At 32.4% G+C, this 20,037-nt stretch overlaps 1 protein-coding gene across 20 annotated transcripts in view; it reads right to left on the reverse strand.

Moving 5' to 3' along the window:
• The window catches only part of LOC126881576 (titin), a 405,229-nt gene that overhangs the window by 164,771 nt on the left and 220,421 nt on the right, over positions 1 to 20,037 (reverse strand). The window contains exon 1 of one of the 20 annotated variants that reach the window (XM_050645910.1): positions 14,704 to 14,837. The exons of the other annotated variants lie outside the window; for them this stretch is intronic. Within the exon in view, the coding sequence (XP_050501867.1) occupies positions 14,704 to 14,755 (52 nt within the window). The 5' untranslated portion in view covers positions 14,756 to 14,837. Of the gene's footprint in view, positions 1 to 14,703; positions 14,838 to 20,037 lie in introns of those variants that run through there. 20 annotated transcript variants of the gene reach the window in all.

The following is a 20,037-nucleotide window of genomic DNA, read 5'->3' on the forward strand; positions in this document are numbered from 1 at the left end:
CCCATCCGTGGACACACTGTATGTCAAAAACTATCATTTTTAGAGAAAAGTTACTAAAGACCTTTTCTGTTTGGAATGATCCAAAAAACCTAAAAAAGCTTTTTTCCATGCAAAAAAAAATAGTTTTAGGAAAAAAAAAACGTTTAAAAAATTTTTGACCACCTTTTTTCGATCAGAATCACCACCAGAATCAGTTTAAAAGTTATAAAGCTTAAGAACGGCTTCTTCATGACTATTAGTGCATATTCCATATGCAACATCGGCGTACAAGATTGTAGCCGAATTTATTCGTGCTCACTTTTTTTGTACGATGTGTTTTCTTGAACAATGTATTCATAGGTCCAGCAGTGTATCATAGAAACAATATTGACAACGTTTTGGTCGACATCCAATTTCTATAAATTTACATTGCAGATTTTATGAACAAGTAAAATAAATGTTTAATAAAACTGCTCAAAAAAATTTTACAGAAAGGAAATTTCATTGAATTTTAAATTTTATGTTTTTAAACTTGAATTGTTTTAGAATTATCCACAAATGATAGTTTTTAACGAAAGCTAAAGGTACTTGGGCCCACCATTAAAAAAAATATTTTACCTCTATCATGAGACTTTTTTTATTCAGTTAGAATAGAATAGCGAATAGAAATATGCTTTATTGTCACTGAAATTTTTTACAATTTTATGGACAAAGCTTACATACACTCAAAAGAAAAATAATATCAACAACAAATAACAAATAACAACTACAATTTACTAAAATTAGATAAATCGTCAATATACAGTAAATATGATATAAAACCAAATAGTCCTGTCGCCAGTGGGGGTACAACGGCCTCCTTAATTCAGATGGACTTACCCAAGTTTTTTTATGTATTTTGACCCGTAGAACACGAATTTTTTGGGTAACAGTCGATCCGGATGTCGATAAGATTTTTATAAACAAAGAACTTGAGGAATCACATAACAGCGATTTTTCGCAAAACAAAACATTGTTTTGTATTTTTTGGGTCATTCTAAGCAAAAAATGTTTTTACAAGTTTTTTCGTAGGATGCATAGTTTTCGACATAAACGTGGTATAAACTTTCAAAAAATCAAAAAATTGCAATTTTTGAACCCGAATATCTTTTGATTGAAAAATAAAATAGCAATTCTGCTTACTGCATTTGAAAGTTGAAGTCAAATTCTATCGGTTTTGATTACTTTCATTGCTAAAAATTAATTTTCTTATTGTTAAACAAAGCTATAAACACATAGTGATTGAATGATGTTTTCAATGCATTTCCCATTTGAAATCGAACGAGTAGGCGCGCATACAGAGAATTTCTACGTAGATTACGTACATTAAAACGCATGCATTGGGCACGGGAAACACGTTTATGGCTTTGTTTAACAAATAAAAACTTAATTTTTAGCAATGCAAATAATCAAAACCGATAGAATTTGACTTGAACTTTCAAGTGCAGGAAGCAGAATTGTTATTTTATTTTTCAATCAAAAGATATGCGGGTTCAAAAATTGCAACTTTTCGATTTTTTGAAAGTTTAACCACGTTTATGTCGAAAACTATGCATCCTACGAAAAACTTGTAAAAACATTTTTTGCTTAGAATGACCCAAAAAATACAAAACAATGTTTTGTTTTGCGAAAAATCGCTGTTATGTGATTCCTCAAGTTCTTTGTTTATAACAATCTTATCGACATCCGGATCGACTGTTACAAAAAAATTCGTGTTCTAAGGGTCAACATACATAAAAAAAACTTAAGTAAGTCCATCTGAATTAAGGAGGCCGTTGTACCCCCCCTGACGACAGGACTAAAAGACAAAAACAATTAAAACAAATAAAATACATTAGGAATTGACAGTTTAAGCTACTGCGTATGAAACCCAATTTTCTTAGTTATTCATTAAGAAATTCTTCTATTGAATAATAGTCTTTTAGATAGATAGTCTTTGGTCATTTTACGGAACTTTGGGAAAGATGTTGCAGATTTAAGTTGTAAAGGGAGATGGTTGTAAAGTTTTTTTGAGGAATATAATATATATTTCTTTACTAACTCAGTGGATGGGATCGGTAAATAAATATCAAAGATTGCATTTCTGGTGGAGTAAATATGATTGGGCCTTGCTGGAGAGACATGAAGGTGTTTACGAATTAAACAAACCGTTTCTAGAATATATAAAGATGGAAGCGTTAGAATTTCGTGATTTCTGAAGTAACTTCTGCAATGTGTAGATCTTCTGAGGCCAAACAGATATCTTATTGCTCTTTTTTGGAATTTAAAAATAACATCAAATTGAGCAGCTGTACTAGAACCCCAAAAAGGAAGACCATATCGAAGATGAGACTCGAACAACGAAAAATATGTTATTTTAGAAGAGGCTAAATTGAGTTCTCTTGAGACAGATCTTATTGCATAGCAAGCTGAGGCGAGTTTCTTACTTAACGAATCGATATGAAGGGACCATTTGAGGTTGCTGTCTAAAAAAATACCAAGAAATTTTACAGAATTAACGGTACTGATCTGGCTGTTATTAAGAGTCAAAGGTTGAAGAGCTCCTTTATAGGATAATGCTACTGTTTTGTCTATATTAAAAGAGAGTAAATTGGAATCAGACCAGGTCTTTATCGTCAGTAGATCCGAAGTTATAGTTTCATGGAGTTGCTCCAAGTGATACTGGTATCATCAGCAAGAAGAAAAATTTTCCCATCGATTTTTAAATTAGTGATGTCATTTATAAAGATAAGGAACAGAAGAGGACCCAATACTGAACCTTGCGGTACTCCACATACAATGTTTCTGAGACTAGAGTCAGTATCATTTGCTCTAACTAGTTGTTTCCTATTATTCAAGTAGGATTGGAACCAATTCAAAGAAATACCTTTAATTCCATTGAAATTTAGTTTTTTAATCAAGATGTTGTGATTTACACAATCAAAAGCTTTGGCATAGTCACAGAAAACAGTGGCAGTATAAAGATTATTGTTTAGTGCTCTTGATAAACCTCATGTAGTACAGAAAACATGGCATCAGTGGTACATTTATTAGTTAAAAAGCCGAACTGATTTTGAGATAAAATGTTGTTATCAACGATAAAGGACATAAGTCGAGTTTTAATGAGTCTCTCAATAATTTTGGAGAGTGCCGGTAGTAAGGCAATAGGTCTATAGTTGCAGGCATTAGATTTTTCACCACCCTTATGAAGAGGAATAATAATGGCTGTCTTTAGGCACTCTGGAAATTTACCTTTTTCGAAGGAATCATTAATTAGTGAGACGAGGATTTCCAACACATTTTCTGTGAGATTAGAGAAAATTTTTATAGATAGTCCATCAGTACTACATGATGATTTGCTTTTGATACTATTGATTGTTTGGGTCAGTTCAGAGTTATCGACTGGTTTTAAAAATAATGAATTCGAGACCTTTCTTGAATTAGGGAGATAAGAAATGGGATCTTGTTGGGGCAAAATAGTTGATGTTATATTTTTACTCACATTAACGAAGTAATCGTTTAGACTTTCAGGATTTGGAAGGGAAAATGATTGAGCTGTATGAGTTTTATTTCGAAGATCGTTTATTATAGACCAGGTTTCTTTTGCAACACTTTTAGAGCTTCCCAGACGATTTTGATAATAGGCTTTTTTAGCTGATTTGACAAGTTTTAGATATGTTGTCCTGTACTTCGTGATATATTCAGTGACAGAAACATTGGTAGTAAATTTCTTGATGTATAGAAGTGAACGCATATTCTTGGCTGATATGCGGATACCTTTCGTAACCCAAGGTTTCCGATGTTTTGGCTTAATAGGAATTAAAGGAAATGCCTTATTGAAGATGCGGAGAAGCTTATCTAGAAAAACACTGAAATTATAGTCCACGTCTATAGAAGGAAACTGCCACTCAGACGTTAAGCATAAATTTTGGAATTTACGAAAAATTTCTGTCCGGAAAAAATCCTACCTAAACGTCGGGTTTTTGAGGAGGGTTATTTACGTCGAATCGGACAACTTTTCTATATCGGAAAATTTTCGAGAGGGGGGCGTTTCGTGAATACCTATAGAGGTTTCTAAACTGTGGTGCGTACTACAACTGGAGTAGGTACCATTTGTCGGACAATATTAGCAGTAAATTGTAAGTATTTTTATCAAAAAATCCTGCAAAAAAATCAGTGCGCCTCCCGCACGCACCACAGTCATAAAATTTATACACTCACAGCTGATTTTTGAAGGATTGTTTAATAAACAAATTTACAATTAACTGGTAATACTGTCCGACAAATTTTTAAGGGTACTCCAGTTGTCGGATGCACCAAAGTTTAAAAACCTTTATATTTATGAAACGCCCCCTTCCGAAAATTTTCCAAAACAGAAAAGTTGTCCGATTCGACATGAATTACATACTGTACTGAATAAAAAAAGTGTCATGAGGGAGATAATATTTTTTTTAAATGGTGGGCCCAAGGACTATAACATTTATTTCGGTGCGGAGAGAATAAAAAATAAATTTAATACAAAATTGACTTAATTTTTTTGAGAGCAGCATTTGACACAATAGGAAGACAAATTATAGAGAAATTCTTGAGGAACATACATACATGTACCGATTCCATTGATAGCAATTATAGAAAGTACTTACAAAGAGGTAAAAGGAAGAGTACAAATAACAGGGGAAAGGTCGGAAGAATTTAATTGAAAGAGAGGTATTAAACAAGGAGAGTCATCCTATTGTGAATAACCCTTTGCCATTCACAATAGTAATAAACGAATTCATAAGAAATACTAGAGTAAGAACCAAATACACTCCGTCTAATTTACTTACCGTTGCACGTCATCCGCGTCATAGCCCGTGATGTCACATGATACCAACACGAAATATTTAGGCGGTAGGTGTGTTCTTTTTTAGAATCATTTTGCCGAGTATACTGGCATTACAGCCACTAGACATATTTTATTATGTACGCGTAGAAATAATATTTAAAGATTTCTATTAATGTTAACTTAAAGAAATACACAATGATATTTTTCATTTAATTTGTATAAATGGATTATAAAACGTTTTTATGAAGCACATTTGTTCGGAACACACTGTAACTGTAATCGAACGAAGGTGATATTTTGGCATAAATTGGTAACATTTATTTGACAGTTGCGGTGATGACACTTCATATTTGTTTTTATTCTTTACTATAAGTATTTGTTTCTTTATATTTACTGTTTTTATTATCTACTTTAACGTAAGATTATAACTTAATTCTTGTTTTCTATTTCTAAAGTTTTTATTTATTTACATTGAATATTAATTTGTCTTGCTGTATAATCAACTTCCGCAAAAATTATGTGATGTATTTGATTTAAAATGAATTTTTTGTAATTGGGCAACAATGTCAACTTAGAGCAACGTAAATAATGACGTGTAACGGTAAATAAATTAGACGGACTGTACATACCATAGATATTACATGTATGCGGACGACATAGTATTAATAGCAGATTCCGAGAATAAAATGCAAAAACTAATGTGTATATGGGTAGAACAAATAGAAGAACTAAAAATGGAAATAAACGAGGAAAAAGTAAGATAATGATAATCAGTGGCAAAGAAGATACGGAAAATAATGAAATAAAGATAAAATGTAAAAATTCAGAATTGGAAATATGTAGTTCCAACTTAATAATACCTGGGAAGTATGTATTAGGTACTAACGACGGAAAAATAGACTGGGAAATAACAAATAGGCCAAAGAAATCAAACAAGTTATACTATGCGTTAGCCCCAATACTGAGAAAAAGAGAACTTACACAAGAGACAATGATAAAAATGTATAACACAATAGTGATACCGACTGCGGCGCACATGGATTCGCTCCCAACCCCTATAAAACCACTTTTATTGTACACGAGTTGGCTCCGAAACTCATACCCGAAAGTTAAGTTATGACCGAAGGGTTAGGTCTTCCTACCTGAACCCGGGAGCGAATCCATGTGCAGCCACCGACTGTGCTCTATGCAAGTGAAATCTGGACAACTTTGGAAAAACATAAGAGCAGAATAAATGCAATGGAGATGAGACACTTAAGAAGGATAGTAGGAAAGACAAAAAGGGATAGATTAATCAACGAGACCATTAGGAGAATGGTCAATCAAGAACCAATAATGGATAAAATATCAAAGAGACAAATGACATCTGATGAGGATGCAACCCAACAGAATTACAAGAAAAGTCCGCGAAGCAAACAACATCGTACAAAGAAAAAGAGGCAGACCGAGAAAAAAATGGATAGAACAAGTTGTACAGGCGGGACAAGTTAAACAAAAATCACTCGAGTAACTGAAAATAATTGCAGGAAATAGAAAAGAATGGAAGAGATGGGCGAATGGAAATTAAAATAGCTAGCACAAATCCGACACCCTGATAGGGTAAAAGGAAGGGAAGAAAAAAGAAAACTAGAATATTGTTTTGATAATTATCCACAAATGATAGTTTTTAAAGAAATCTGTCTGTCATTTATTACTGTATAGAGAGAGTAAAAATTAATTTAACCGTTATGTCTATACCCAAGTATGATATGTTTAACAGTAAATGGTTGAGTTCAATTAGTTACCACTATAAACATCCTGGATTAACCGATAATAGTATAAAAGGTCCGGTTTCAGGTAAAATTTAAATATGTTTTCTGGTAAAATTTATTTGCTTTATTATGGGAGTACCGTCTAGTCAGTGTTAATTGTCAAAAGACCAACTCTGTCTACCTCGGTTGCTTATCGCTCCGGGTGGGTCTTAACAATGGGCTAGGTCAGATAAATTTAATAATATTTACGACCGCACTAATTGAACTCAACCATTTACTGTTGAACAAACCATACCTGATACGGTAGTCTATACCCGTGATACCCAGGTACCCGGCATTGTTTCGGTACACTTCGCTCATAGTTTCGACGATAATTCGCTTGACGGTAATTCGTATCCACTTCTAGACAAATATATACTGGAAAAAATTCAACTGGACGTGAAAATACTAAAGGTGAACGCGTAGTAAAAGATTTGTGTTACAGATACAAAAATTCTGGACGAAACATAAAAATGGATAATTTTTCACAACTCTTCCACTAGCCCGTCTCCTGTTGTCTTGAAATTTATCATTAGTGGGTACTAACTAATGATAACAAAAAGAAACAAACCATATTTATAATCTACAAGAAATGCTGCCTTCACCAGAGCGTGAGCCTGAATCATCATTATATGGATTCAGTGCAGTCATGTTACCACTTGTTCATTATGTGCCACAAAAGGAAAAACCTTATTTTGCTGTCAACAATGACAACGATAATTTAAGTGGCTCAAAAAATAAACCTGAAATAATTCAGTACTATAATAAAACTAAAGGAGGCGTAGACAAAATGGTTTCTCAATATTCCACTAAACGCAGAACTTTGCGTTGGCCAGTAGCTTCCTTTTACCTTACCATATCCTAGAAGTAGCTTGCCTAGCAACCTATAATACAAATCCACAGAGTTCTACTGAAACTAGTAAGCGTAGAATTTTTCTACAAGACTTACGGAAACAACTAGTGATGCCTGCAATTTATGCTAGATCTGAACTGCCAAATGTATATCGAAATTTTTCATCCAGGTCAGGAATTGAGTGCATGTTAGGAAAACCTATACTTACAGATTCAAGTAATACAGCAGAGTCATTACCTCTCCAAGATTACACTGGACCCCTCAAAATTGTTGGAAATTGCTACATTTGCATGTCTTTACCGAAAAAACGGCTAAGAAAGACACCAAAATTATGTAATGTTTGTAATCGTTCACTATGTAACAAACACTCAGTAAAAATAAGTAAGTGCGAACAATATGTTTGAAATGTAATTTTTATTTATGTTTCTATATCACTTTTATTATAAAAAAAAAACTAGACACAGCTTCATGATTTACTAAACATTATTGTTACCTGGGTGCCACGGGTGTGGACTTCATGGTGTAAAAACTTTGACAGGTATTTTTAATATATTATATGCATTTTTTTCTTTGGATTTTATTATAAATCTCTTCGTTCTGAATAATTTTAGGAATAACTAGAAGCTGGAATAAAAATATTTTTACTATCGCCAATGGTTTAGATAAAACAATTACCAATTATACCCAGGTACCTGGGTATAGACACAAAGGTTAATACAAAATGTACTTACTTCGTAAACGCAATAGAAGATTCAAACATCACTACAGCTTGTACACTACTTAACAAATTAATACATTAATGGCGTTGCCAGTGACTTATCTATAAATCTATCGACTATCAACTCCAAATATTTACTTGTAGCGACCATCCTCACAGACAATCCCTACATTTCAACTAAAGACACAAGAACGGAAGACGATTCTGAAGAAAAAAATGTTTATGCACGACCTAGACACCACCCCGTCAACCATACCTACACTTTCCTGTTTTACTACCTACTGTAAATAATTTTAATAAACAACAATGGGAAGTATATCGGTCGATATCCATTCATAATTGTTGTAAACATAAACATCAGTTAGTATGAATGAGTCAAACAGATTAATAATCAAGGTTGTTGAAAGTTAAGTTACAAGTTGCAGGAGAAATTAGAATATTATGTAAAATATGCTAAGAAAGATTTTAACTAACAAGAGGAGTTAAACACGAGATGATTTTGAGATCGTTACTATTTGCGGCGAAAAATCCGACACTAATTCGGGTGTCTTTTTACAACAGTATTTTTAAAACTAGTACAGTACTGTAAGAGATGCCGATGACACCGTAGTATTAGAGGAAACAGAAGAACAACTAAATTTTTTGATGAACATATTATCAGAAGAAAGTCACCTGCTGGGCTTGGACAAAATGAACCACCATGAACAAATTACACGCAACATACAAATGAAGACCTTATGGAAGAAGGAGGTATGTAACATTTTCTAAAATTTTGAGTTTTTTAGTGAATTAAGGTGGTATGTAACTTCACTATCATATGGCACTTATACTGTACCTCTAAAAATCTTAATAATAGATATTTTAGTGGATGAAGGAGGTATGTAACATGTAAACTACGATTCTTGAATGGAAGAAGGAGGTATGAAATATTTTTCGTCGTTTTCAGATTTAAATTATTTATAACTCGAAAACTATTAACTTTGGAGAAATATTACAAAAGACCTTTTTTGTTTCCAATGATTAAAAGAACCTAAAATAATGTACACGGGTTGAAAAAATTTATTTCTTAAATTTGTTTAAATTTTTTTTTTAAATAAATGTAGCTAAATAACTTCGAAATTATGGCATTTAGGAATGGGGAATGTAACACGAAAAATAATCAGCATTTCTTAGGACTTCAAAAGGCAAAAATATATAGGGTGTTCTATTTGAAATAAGAAAATTCATTAAATTTCCAGAAAAAATCTATAAAAAATCGTGCAAACCGTTTCCGAGATAATTGAGGCTTTCCATACATAAAACTCACTCTGTATAATATACTCCATTCAATAATACAAGGCAAGGTAGACGGAAGAAGAAAGGCCAGGTCGAAGAAGAAAGGCCAGGTCGAACAAGAAAGACCAGGTCGAAGAAGACCGTCATGACTTAGACACCTGTGAGAATGGTTTAACAGATCCTCTGCATCCCTTTACCGAGCTGCCATAAAAAAAATTACTATAGCCAATTTGATAGCCAACGTTCAATAATCAAGCACGGCACATGAATAAGAAGAAGATTATGTTGTGTTCAATTACATAAATTTCTGTAAAACTGATTATAGAGTATTATTTCATGCCACATACTCCCTTCATCCATTCAGATAAAGGATAGTTATACAAACTAAAATTAATGGAAGAAAGCGGTATATACAGTTTTTATTTATTTGTAGGAAAAATAAATTATTTGTAAAGGAATGCTTATAGCAATATAAATAAAACCAAATAACACAAGCAACATTTTCCTGATAAAAGTAGACGAATAAAAACTTTAACTGCCCATATCTCAAAAGGTAGGCTTTGTAACATACCTCCTTCCACTTAGGTCTTCAAATATTTGGTATCACCCTTCAGAGTTCCCAAAACTTCATATACCTGGGCAGAGAGCTAAATAGTCAGCTAGACTACTCAAAAGAAATTATAAGAAAATAGCATGGTCTGGTTATATAGCTGCTAGACCTGGACAATAAAACATTATGCGCCATAGGGAATTTGAACAGTTCCAGGTAATATTAGAAGGCAAAATCGAAGCCAAAAAGGGGTATAGGAAGAAAGAAAAAATCCTGGCTCCTAAACATACGAGATTGGACCCACACAACAAGGAATAACTTAATTCATCAAGCCCAGAACAGAGCGAAATTTGCCATATTGATGGTTAACCTCAATAGAGAAGGCACGTAGGAGGAGGGACAGTTAAAAAGTAAAAGAAAAACTGTAAATCTAAAGACATAATTAGTCAAATACATTGTCAACAATACCAGACGCCGATATATTAAAAGTAGAATTAGAGAAAATAGAGTCAGTGAGCAAAAAGTCTCCACTTAGAATGGATTAGACAAATACTAAGACACATGTAAATATTCTACGAAAGATAACTAACTGGACACCACTATGGCCCATGTGTAGAGGAATTAATCGAAGAACATGGCTGGACAACGAAGAAGATCAATAGAGCAATGGATATCAAGAACTGGAACTACCAATGACAAAAAGGAAAGAAATAGAAAAGAGTCATGATAACAAAAATAGAGCAAGTTATAAATAATAAAGAATGATAATCTACCTCGCCACAGAATAGGGTTTTTAAAAGGCTCTTACTTAATTATTTTGGTACATATACAAAAGATATGTTTAAAAAATATCTAGAAATAGGTTTCTATCGCGTTGAAACCACATTTAACAGAACATTTTCCAACAATTAATTTAACAGCTCGTCCGGAAACCATGTATAACGGATTCATGTAAATTATTTGATAATATTTAAAATTCAAATAAAAAATGTTGAACCATACCCACACATTCACCAAAAATATATGAATAAATTCGCTTTTCCAAAGAGAATGTTATTTTTTTCATCCCGATTATAACTGTTTTTGTAATTAAAAATTTTATCCCTACTAAATCTGCCTTCGTAAGAATACAATCCACATTTTATAAATATTGGTTTCCGACACATTTGTTAAAAAAATTTATCGGTGTCTGAAATACTTTTTTGAATACATATTGAGAGATTTTTAAAGGTGTTACATTCGATATATTTAAAAATATACAATAATTGAATTGTTAGTATTAAAGCACGATAATAGTGACGAAGTACTTATAGGCCTGGATCCCGCGTACCAAAAAAAGTTGATTAATAGCAAGCTGAAAATTAATAGCTTAACGGTGTCTAGTCGGACAAACTTTAATGTACGAGAACACTGGGACAGGGGAAGTTTTAATTGTGAAACAGTTTAAAAATTTGGAACGTCAGATTACGAAAACGTCCCATGTATTTTGTCGGACAGACCATGCAATTGATTTGTTACTCTTTCATTAAACTCTCATGCAAAAATCAGATTGCTATTACTAACCAACATGATTCCTGTCATTTGACATGTTCTTCGTGTTCCACTCATAAAAATGCCCAGTTGGTGATAAACATCAGTCTGATTTTTGCATGAGAGTTGAATGAAATGGTAACAAATCAATTGGAATATACAGTTCTGACCGACAAAATACATGGAACGTTTTCGTAGTCTGGCGTTCCAAATTTTTAACCTGTTCTACAATTAAAACTTCCCCTGTTCCAATGTTCCCATGTATCAAAGTTTGTCCGACTAGACACCGTTAAGCTATTAACAAATTTTCAGCTTGCTATTAATCAACTTTTTTGGTACGCGGGATCCAGGTCTATTATAAAAATGATCTTTTATGACCGGTTGCACCAACAGATCTTAAGCTTAAGTCGAGAATATCATAAGAATTAATATAATATAATTATAATATATTACAATAAGAATACCATAATATAATAATATATATAATTGATAATAACGTAAGAATCTAAAATTATGGTGCAACGTAAGTGATACTCAAGGAGACCCTATCTATAAGTAGAGCTTAACTAAGCTGGAGCTTAAGATCTGTTGGTGCAACCAGGCTTAAGTCCTTAAAATACTTTTAAGGTTCTCCGAAAATCATTGAAATATCGGTCAATTCTCCAAATGAAAAATTAATCTTGAAACAAAATTTCAAAAAATAATTAAAACTGCATTGCTAAATTTACGAATCTTATCAAATAAATGATTTATCAAAAACATTACACGTGTCTACTAACACTATTAAGTAATTACAGATTAACTAAGCGCTTAAGACTTTTGTTTACAAGCAAATTTCTACAGCGATGTAAACATAAAATCATTGATATTTTTTTCCTATGAAAAATATATGTTTTGTCCACAAGAAAACATTTAAAACACTCAAAACCACACTGGCGTGCAAAATTAACCGGACATTCAAAACTTTCCTAAAAACTGGCATTTAAAAAAAGAATGTGTGTATGTACTTTGTACGCACGCGCCACGTAAGAAGTTATACTTCTATTATTTGATTTCTTAAAAATAAATATACTTTAAACAGTTTGTTTTAATTTTTTTAAACACCAAACTAATTTTGTTCTTAACGCTTTCAAAAAAAAAGTATAGGATTACTTCGGACTCGAACTCAAGACCTCTCGATCTCTGGCCGAATGCTATACCAAATACGCTACGAGGACTGTGTCTGTATCGGTTCGGACGTACCTAATGACACTTCACGGTAACAAACAGACAAGTATAATAAATATACAATAAAATGTTTTAATATTACTGATCTTACTCCTGAGGAAGACAAATCCAAAGACACAAAAATTATAATAAACATATTTACTAACAACACTAATATATTCTTTTCACACCTTTTCTTGCACTGATATATTTATACATATTATTTTTTCAAAAAGGTAATACCGCAATTGAAAAGAGAGTAAAAATATTTTTTAGGAAATATTTTAGATATGTTAATGTTAATGTTTATGTTAATTACCGTTTAAAAAATGCGTAACGTATCTTCTCATGTACCTATGTGCGGCAGATTCATTTTGAATGCCCGCCATTTTTGGAAAAGACAAAATCTGAGATGGCCTCATATCTAAATTTGAATCTTTGTATATGGAGTGTGTGTGGTCCAAATTACATATAATATGCTTCTACCATTAAATGCACAATAATTCTTATATTATTTGCACAAATTCGCCGCACATAGGTTCATAGGTATATGTGAAGATACGTTGTGCATTTATTTCTTGGTAATTAACATAACTAAAGAGTTCAAAATATTTCCTTAAAAATATTTTTACGCTCTTTTCAACGCCGGTATTACCTTTTTAAAAAATTAATATATACAGGGTGAAAGAATTTAAAAAATAAACAACATATTTTTACATAAAACATCAGGAAAACACAACTTCTGGTAAATCGATTCTTCCGGTTCATGACCTCGATCTTTTACGTCAAAAAAAGAACATATACACCAAATTTGGTTTAAATCGGACTTTTCGTTCAAAAGTTATTGTGCTATTAGTCACATATGTATAGTCGCCATGTTGAAGGCCGCCATTTCTGTAAAAGGCAAAGTCTGAGATGGCCTCATATCAAAATTTGAACCTTTGTATATGTAGTATATGTGGTCCAAATTATATGCTTCTACCATTAAATGCACAATAATTCTTATAATATTTGCACGAATCTGCCGCACATAGGTACATGTGAAGATAAGTTATGCATTTATTAAATGGTAATTAATATAACTAAAAAGTTCAAAATATTTCCTAAAAAATAATTTTTATGCTCTTTTTAATGCCGGTATTACCTTGTTGAAAAATTAATACATACAGGGTGAAAGAATTGAAAAAAAAACCAACATATTTTTACGTAAAAAATCATGAAAAATACAACTTCTGGTAAACCGATTCTTCCGGTTTAAGCACTCAATCTTATACACCAAAAAAAGAACCCATATACCAAATTTGGTTGAAGTCAGAATGTTCGTTCAAAAGTTATCGTGCGGCACGTATGTGTCGTCGCCATTTTGAATGCCCGCCATTTTTGTAAAAGGTAAAATCTCAGGTGGCCTCGTATCTAATTTTAAACCTTTATATGTGTAGTATGTGTGGTCCAAATTATATGCTTCTATCATTAAATGCACAATTCTGCTTCAATAATATTTGCACGAGTCTGCCGCACTATCAAACACTGTACTTCGAGAAATTCCTAAAGCATTTGCGATGTAATGAATGCTCCTCACATTATCCCGTAAAGCAACAACTTGTGCTACTTCTTCTGGTTTCATAATTTGTGCAAGTTTTAAACAGAAGACAACACAAAAACCTACAGCCGGACTTGTAAGCACGTACAATACCACAATAAACTTAAATTAATGCTGTTTCATTATAAGTTATTTCACATTGATAACAAAACGTTTCTGTAGAAGTGTTGTTGTTAGCACAAAATATCTAAACAGGTTCAAACAAGAAAAAAACGATATTACTAAAATAAGGCATAAAATACAATTCAAACAAATAAAGATTTGATCTAAACACCAACAAAAAAAAAAACAAACAAATCTGGGTGTCCGGTTAATTATGAACTCCAGTGTATCTGAAAAAATCCAAAATCTTAACTTACCAATTTTTTCAATAATACAACGTATAACATACTGTAACACCTCACAACACATTTGACATACTGCATTGTTTGAAAATTGTAAAACTTGAACCAAGGTTTGAATAACATGAAAAAAGACCGCGATTGTTTCAATGACAGTCTAAATACTGTAGAGTGGTTCATATTTTTGGCCCGCCAATGTAATTGAGTGGCAGTTAAGGATTTTAAAGTTTTATTTTTGGCAAAAAAACATTGATGCCAAATCATAAAATTATCGACGAATTTTATGATTCATGACATCCATGGAAGTGGGTGACATCATTATATTACAATGTTACATGGAATAATACAAAATATTAAAAAGGTGCAGGAACACTTCTTCTAGAATAAGTTGATTGTGAAGGCAAGCTGGAAACTTCCCGATCAAGCGTAGAGAGGGCAATGCTACAACAAGGAAGTGTTTCTTGGCACACTTTTTGTAATGTAAACATTAAATTTGAATAGATTTTTTATAAACATATTTTTGAAATTTGCCCTATATTGCTATTGCATGGCAATTAACCTACTACCTAAACTATTCCGTAGAAAAATTTATATTTAGGATGGTTTATCTCATTTAAAATTGGTAAGCGTATACTGTGATGAGCACGCTAATAACCGGCAAAATAACGCAAAAGATGGACAAAATATTGCGTTGTGAAATAGAAAGAGATGAAAAAAGTAGAGGTGGGAAATTATCGGTATTAGCCTATAAAACATTACCACTTAGAATAGTTTCCCACCTTTAGATGTTAGCTAAGAGCTACTCGTCATACGTTTGACGTTAATGTGACCATCCGTGTCACGTATCCGTGTCCATCTCTTCTAACATTTGTACTCTTACTGTACAAACTCCGAAATGAAAGACATGATAGTAGGACTTTGTACAAAAGAATTGCTGTACAATGTTCGAATTTCCATAAGTAACGATGCGTCAAAGTTTGAGATAATATGGCAGATAACGATTTATATCGATTTTTACGATGATTCCCCATTTGTTATTAAAAATTAAAGGCAAACATCAATGAGATTAAAAATCCATAATTAATAGGCCAGGAACCGAAGCTATTCACCTCGCAATTTTTACAGAATGGATCGATTTGGTTGAAAATTTGAGAATAAGTAGTGGATAGTTCAAAAATCAAAATCTATAGGATGCCGAAAGGCGCTTTTACCATGGGGGTGGTTGCCACCCCATCTCGGAGTGGAAATTTTTTATTATATTTTGACCGGAAAAGTTGATAAAAACATTAATTCTAAGCAAAAAAGACTATATATTTTTTTGATAAAATTAATAGTTTTCGATTTATTCGCTATCGAAAGTGTTAGTTTTGTATAGAAAAAAGCAATGTTTTTCGATATACTCATTTACGATTCACTCAATTTTTGCCGTAGAAGTTTTTTTTAAACCAAGTTCTTGGAAATTAAATAACTTTCAATTTGATATTGAAACAGTTTTTCGTACCTCTGAAGAAAATCGCATGATATCTTTCTATTCTGAAGAAAATTGCATTTTTTACCAAACTACAAAAATTCGTTATTCGCTCTTAACTCCAGTTTTTTAAAAACTAATCATTCTAAGCCAGTCTAACTTCTAGAATCTATTAATAATACATAAATAAATAAGAATAAATAAGGTCAATGACTAAAAACACCGCTAACTTACATTATTATGCTTCCAATTGGAGTTTTCCTTTTTTTTTTCAAAAAAATATATTGATTTTTTAACCGTAACTTTTTTATTTTTCATCCTAGAAAGTTTGGTAAAAATAATTATGTAGGCTTTTACAAGATCTATAAGCCTATTAATATTAAATCTTTTTATAATTCTCAGTCGCAAAAAGAGGTGACTTTGAAAGGGTTGGTTAAGGTGGTTTTTGCATGTTATTACAAGTTTTAATTGTCAATAGCTCACTCAATTTTTACCGTAGAAAATTTTTTTTCAAACCATGTTCTTGGGAATTAAATAAGCTACAATTTCATATTTAAACATTTTTTCGTATCTCTGATGCTAATCTTGCTATCCTGAAGAAAACGCAATTTTTTCCAAACTACAAAAATTCGTTATTCGCTTTTAACTCCATTTTTTTTAAAACTAATCATTCTAACAGGGCCGGATTTAAGGGGGCAGGCTGGGCAGCTGCCCCCCTTAACATTGTGGGGGCCGAGGCCCCCACATTTCTGGGGCCCCCACAAAGCCTCAAACGTAAAAAATATCAGCAAACTATGCACATAGGATTCATTTTTGTTTTATGCAACAACTTATGCAACCCACTCTCTAAATTTAGTTACAAAAGCTGAAGCTGAGTGTTGTCCTGCTGCCACAGCATTCTTTGATTTCTTATTAGAACTATATGTATTTTTCACTTCCTCTACATATAGATAAAACTTGTTAACTGAATGTTTAAGCACTAGTTAAACGTTATAATGAGCAAGAATTTAAAACTCATAGCGAAGCAAATGGTTTGTATAAATCGAATGTGTTTACTAGAAACAGGAATATTTACACTTAGATCACTTAAAGAGTTTAGACAGTCAATACGTGACAATTTCAATACTATTCGACACATAGGAAACGACTACTGAATATTCGACTGACTCCACTGGATTATGGAACATCTCAGGATACTGGAATGACAACATCAGAAAAATTTAGGACTCAAAATTTTTTCGATATTATAGAATACTTCATTACCTCTTTAAGTCAGAGGCTTTCTGCATTCCGATTTTGGATTTTTACATAATTTGGAAAATTTAACTCCCAATCAAATTGAAGCTGACTCACTAAAGTTTATAGACATTTATAGCAATGATTTAGATGAAAACCTAGATGTCGAACTAGTACAATTTGTAGAATTTTTCAATTGATTTAAAGAGGAAATCGGTTCATCAAATATAAGCAAAGAACTTCAAATGCACCGACTGCCAGAAGAAAAGAATGAGGTGACACTTCGTTTATATTTAGTTCTGATACTAACTAACAACAGTGGGAAGAAGAAGAAGAACCAACTAGACTAGAATTTTATAGCTCTCACACCAATTCTGCCCAGGGGCCTCCATTGCCTTAAATCCGGCTCTGCATTCTAAGCCGGTCAAATTCCAGAACCTATTAATAATAGATAAATAAAAAAGACCAAATAAGGCTATTGAATAATTATAATTATTGTGGTGATTAGGGGGTTGCTTGCCATCACTTTTTCGCTGAAAAAAATGGGGACTGACATTCTTTTCATTATAAGTCACTTAATTTTTGAGCTAGAGACTTTTTTTTTTATTTCCAGAGATAGATATTTTAATTACTTTAAATTAGCTTGAACAAGGTGCCCTCAAAAAATGCATAGTTTTCTCGTCTTTTGACTTTGAAGCTACAATATTTAGCATTTGACGAAGAAGAGCCAACATATAATAAAGTATAGCTCGATTACTATTGGTCTTAATGAAAATAAAAAAAAAACGGTTTTGTTTATTTTTTCAAAAGATACATTTTTGTTAAGTAAAGTTCTTTTGATAAAACGAAAACTTTTGGAGTTATTAGCAGAAAACTTATTAAAAACATTGATTTTTTTGATATAAAACTAACACTTTCCATAGCGAATAAATGGAAAACTATCAATTTTATCAAAAAAATGTATAGAACGTTTTTTGCTTAAAATGAATGTTTTTACCAACTTTTGCGGTCAAAATATAATAAAAAATTTCTATCCCCCAGATGGGGTGGCAACCACCCCCATGGTAAAAGCGCCTTTCGGCATCATATAGATTTTGATCCTTGGACTATCCACTACTTATTCTCAAATTTTCAAGCAAATCGATCCATTCTGTAAAAATTTCGAGGTTTTGTCCTATTTTAAGCTTCATTACTTGGACTATAATCAGAGTTTCTGACTTCTAGATTCTAGGATTTCTATTCTTTGAATAATCTACCAATCAGTTTAAGATAACCCAGGAAGATATTTTTAATTTACAAGTGAACGAGCTAGGTGGTACTATAAAAAATAGTTTTCGAATTAACAGAGAAGCAGATTATAAAAACCTTGTTAGTGAAGATTTGGAAGTAAAAAAATAGAAAAGCCAAAACTTCATCAGATTATACGAGTAGATGAATTAAACTATAAAAATATCAAATAATTAACCACAAAAGATAAAAATGCTACACAAGCTAATAATGATGAGAAAGATATAAGAGTTATCCAGAATCTCTATTAGAATCAAAAAGCACGAGTGAGGCTGAACAATAGGGTGGTGCGAAAAAAGTCAAGTTGATAATTCGGTGTCGCTATAGTGCGGAAAAGTTGGGATTGGTAATTACAAGAAAAACAAAAAATAAATTATTCAAATCGGACTTTATCTTCCGATCCCGCAACGGGCCTAAAGATTATGAAAAAAATGAAATTTTACCTTTTTTTCAAATTTTTTTATTTATTCTTTATGTATGTTTTATTTATCGCTCTAGTAATATGTACGTACAGTTTGCATGGTTGAGTGATAAAAAATAGTTTTACCAATTTAACGAATATCTTCCGATCCCGCAAGGTCATTCAAAATCTATAAAAATTGGAAATTTTTGATGATTTTGATAAATTAAAAAGCATTTACTTACTCATTTTTCTGTTACATTGTGAAGCTCTTCGCTTGTTTAGATATTGTATGACAATATTTAAACAACCCAGAACTCACAACGAGGAGGTGATTGCACTTCTAGCTCCACTCCACATCCTTCTCTCCAACCAACCAATGAATGTGTGTTTTTGCATTATTTACATATGTACATTTCTTTTTCATCGGTTTGTGTCCAGCTTTTAAACGCCAACTTTGTATTGTGATTTGGTGGTAAAATCTGGCAGCATGGACCTTGATTTAAGTGTTGCCCCGATGAATCCATCTCCTTGTTGGGGCCCACATACATTAGACATTAGACGATGCTTCCATGACCAACTTTACGCACCGCTCGATAGCTTGCGTATGGCAGGGATAGTTTTGTACATTACGACATTACTGTCTGGCATGTCGAATGATGTAATGCAGGAACTTCTGTCTTCATTTGAAACTCTTCGAAGAAATGGTGGAGAAGATAGTTTTATAACATTCCAGTCTATGATTTCAGTGTAGTCCTGTTCTTGAAAATTTAAAGTAGGAGGGATAAAATTTCTAGTATTTTTGCCCTTGGCTTTAGTCTGTCCGGCTTTTAACACTCTCCTTAGCCCTAGCTCTCTAATGTGTTTCCTTTCTCCCTACTACTTGAAATTTTGAAGCACAGGACTAGACTAAAATAATAGACTGGATTGTTGCAAAACTATCTTCTCCACCACTTCCTCG

The sequence above is a fragment of the Diabrotica virgifera genome, chromosome 3 (assembly GCF_917563875.1).
Source record: "Diabrotica virgifera virgifera chromosome 3, PGI_DIABVI_V3a".
Taxonomy (NCBI): Eukaryota; Metazoa; Arthropoda; class Insecta; order Coleoptera; family Chrysomelidae; genus Diabrotica; species Diabrotica virgifera.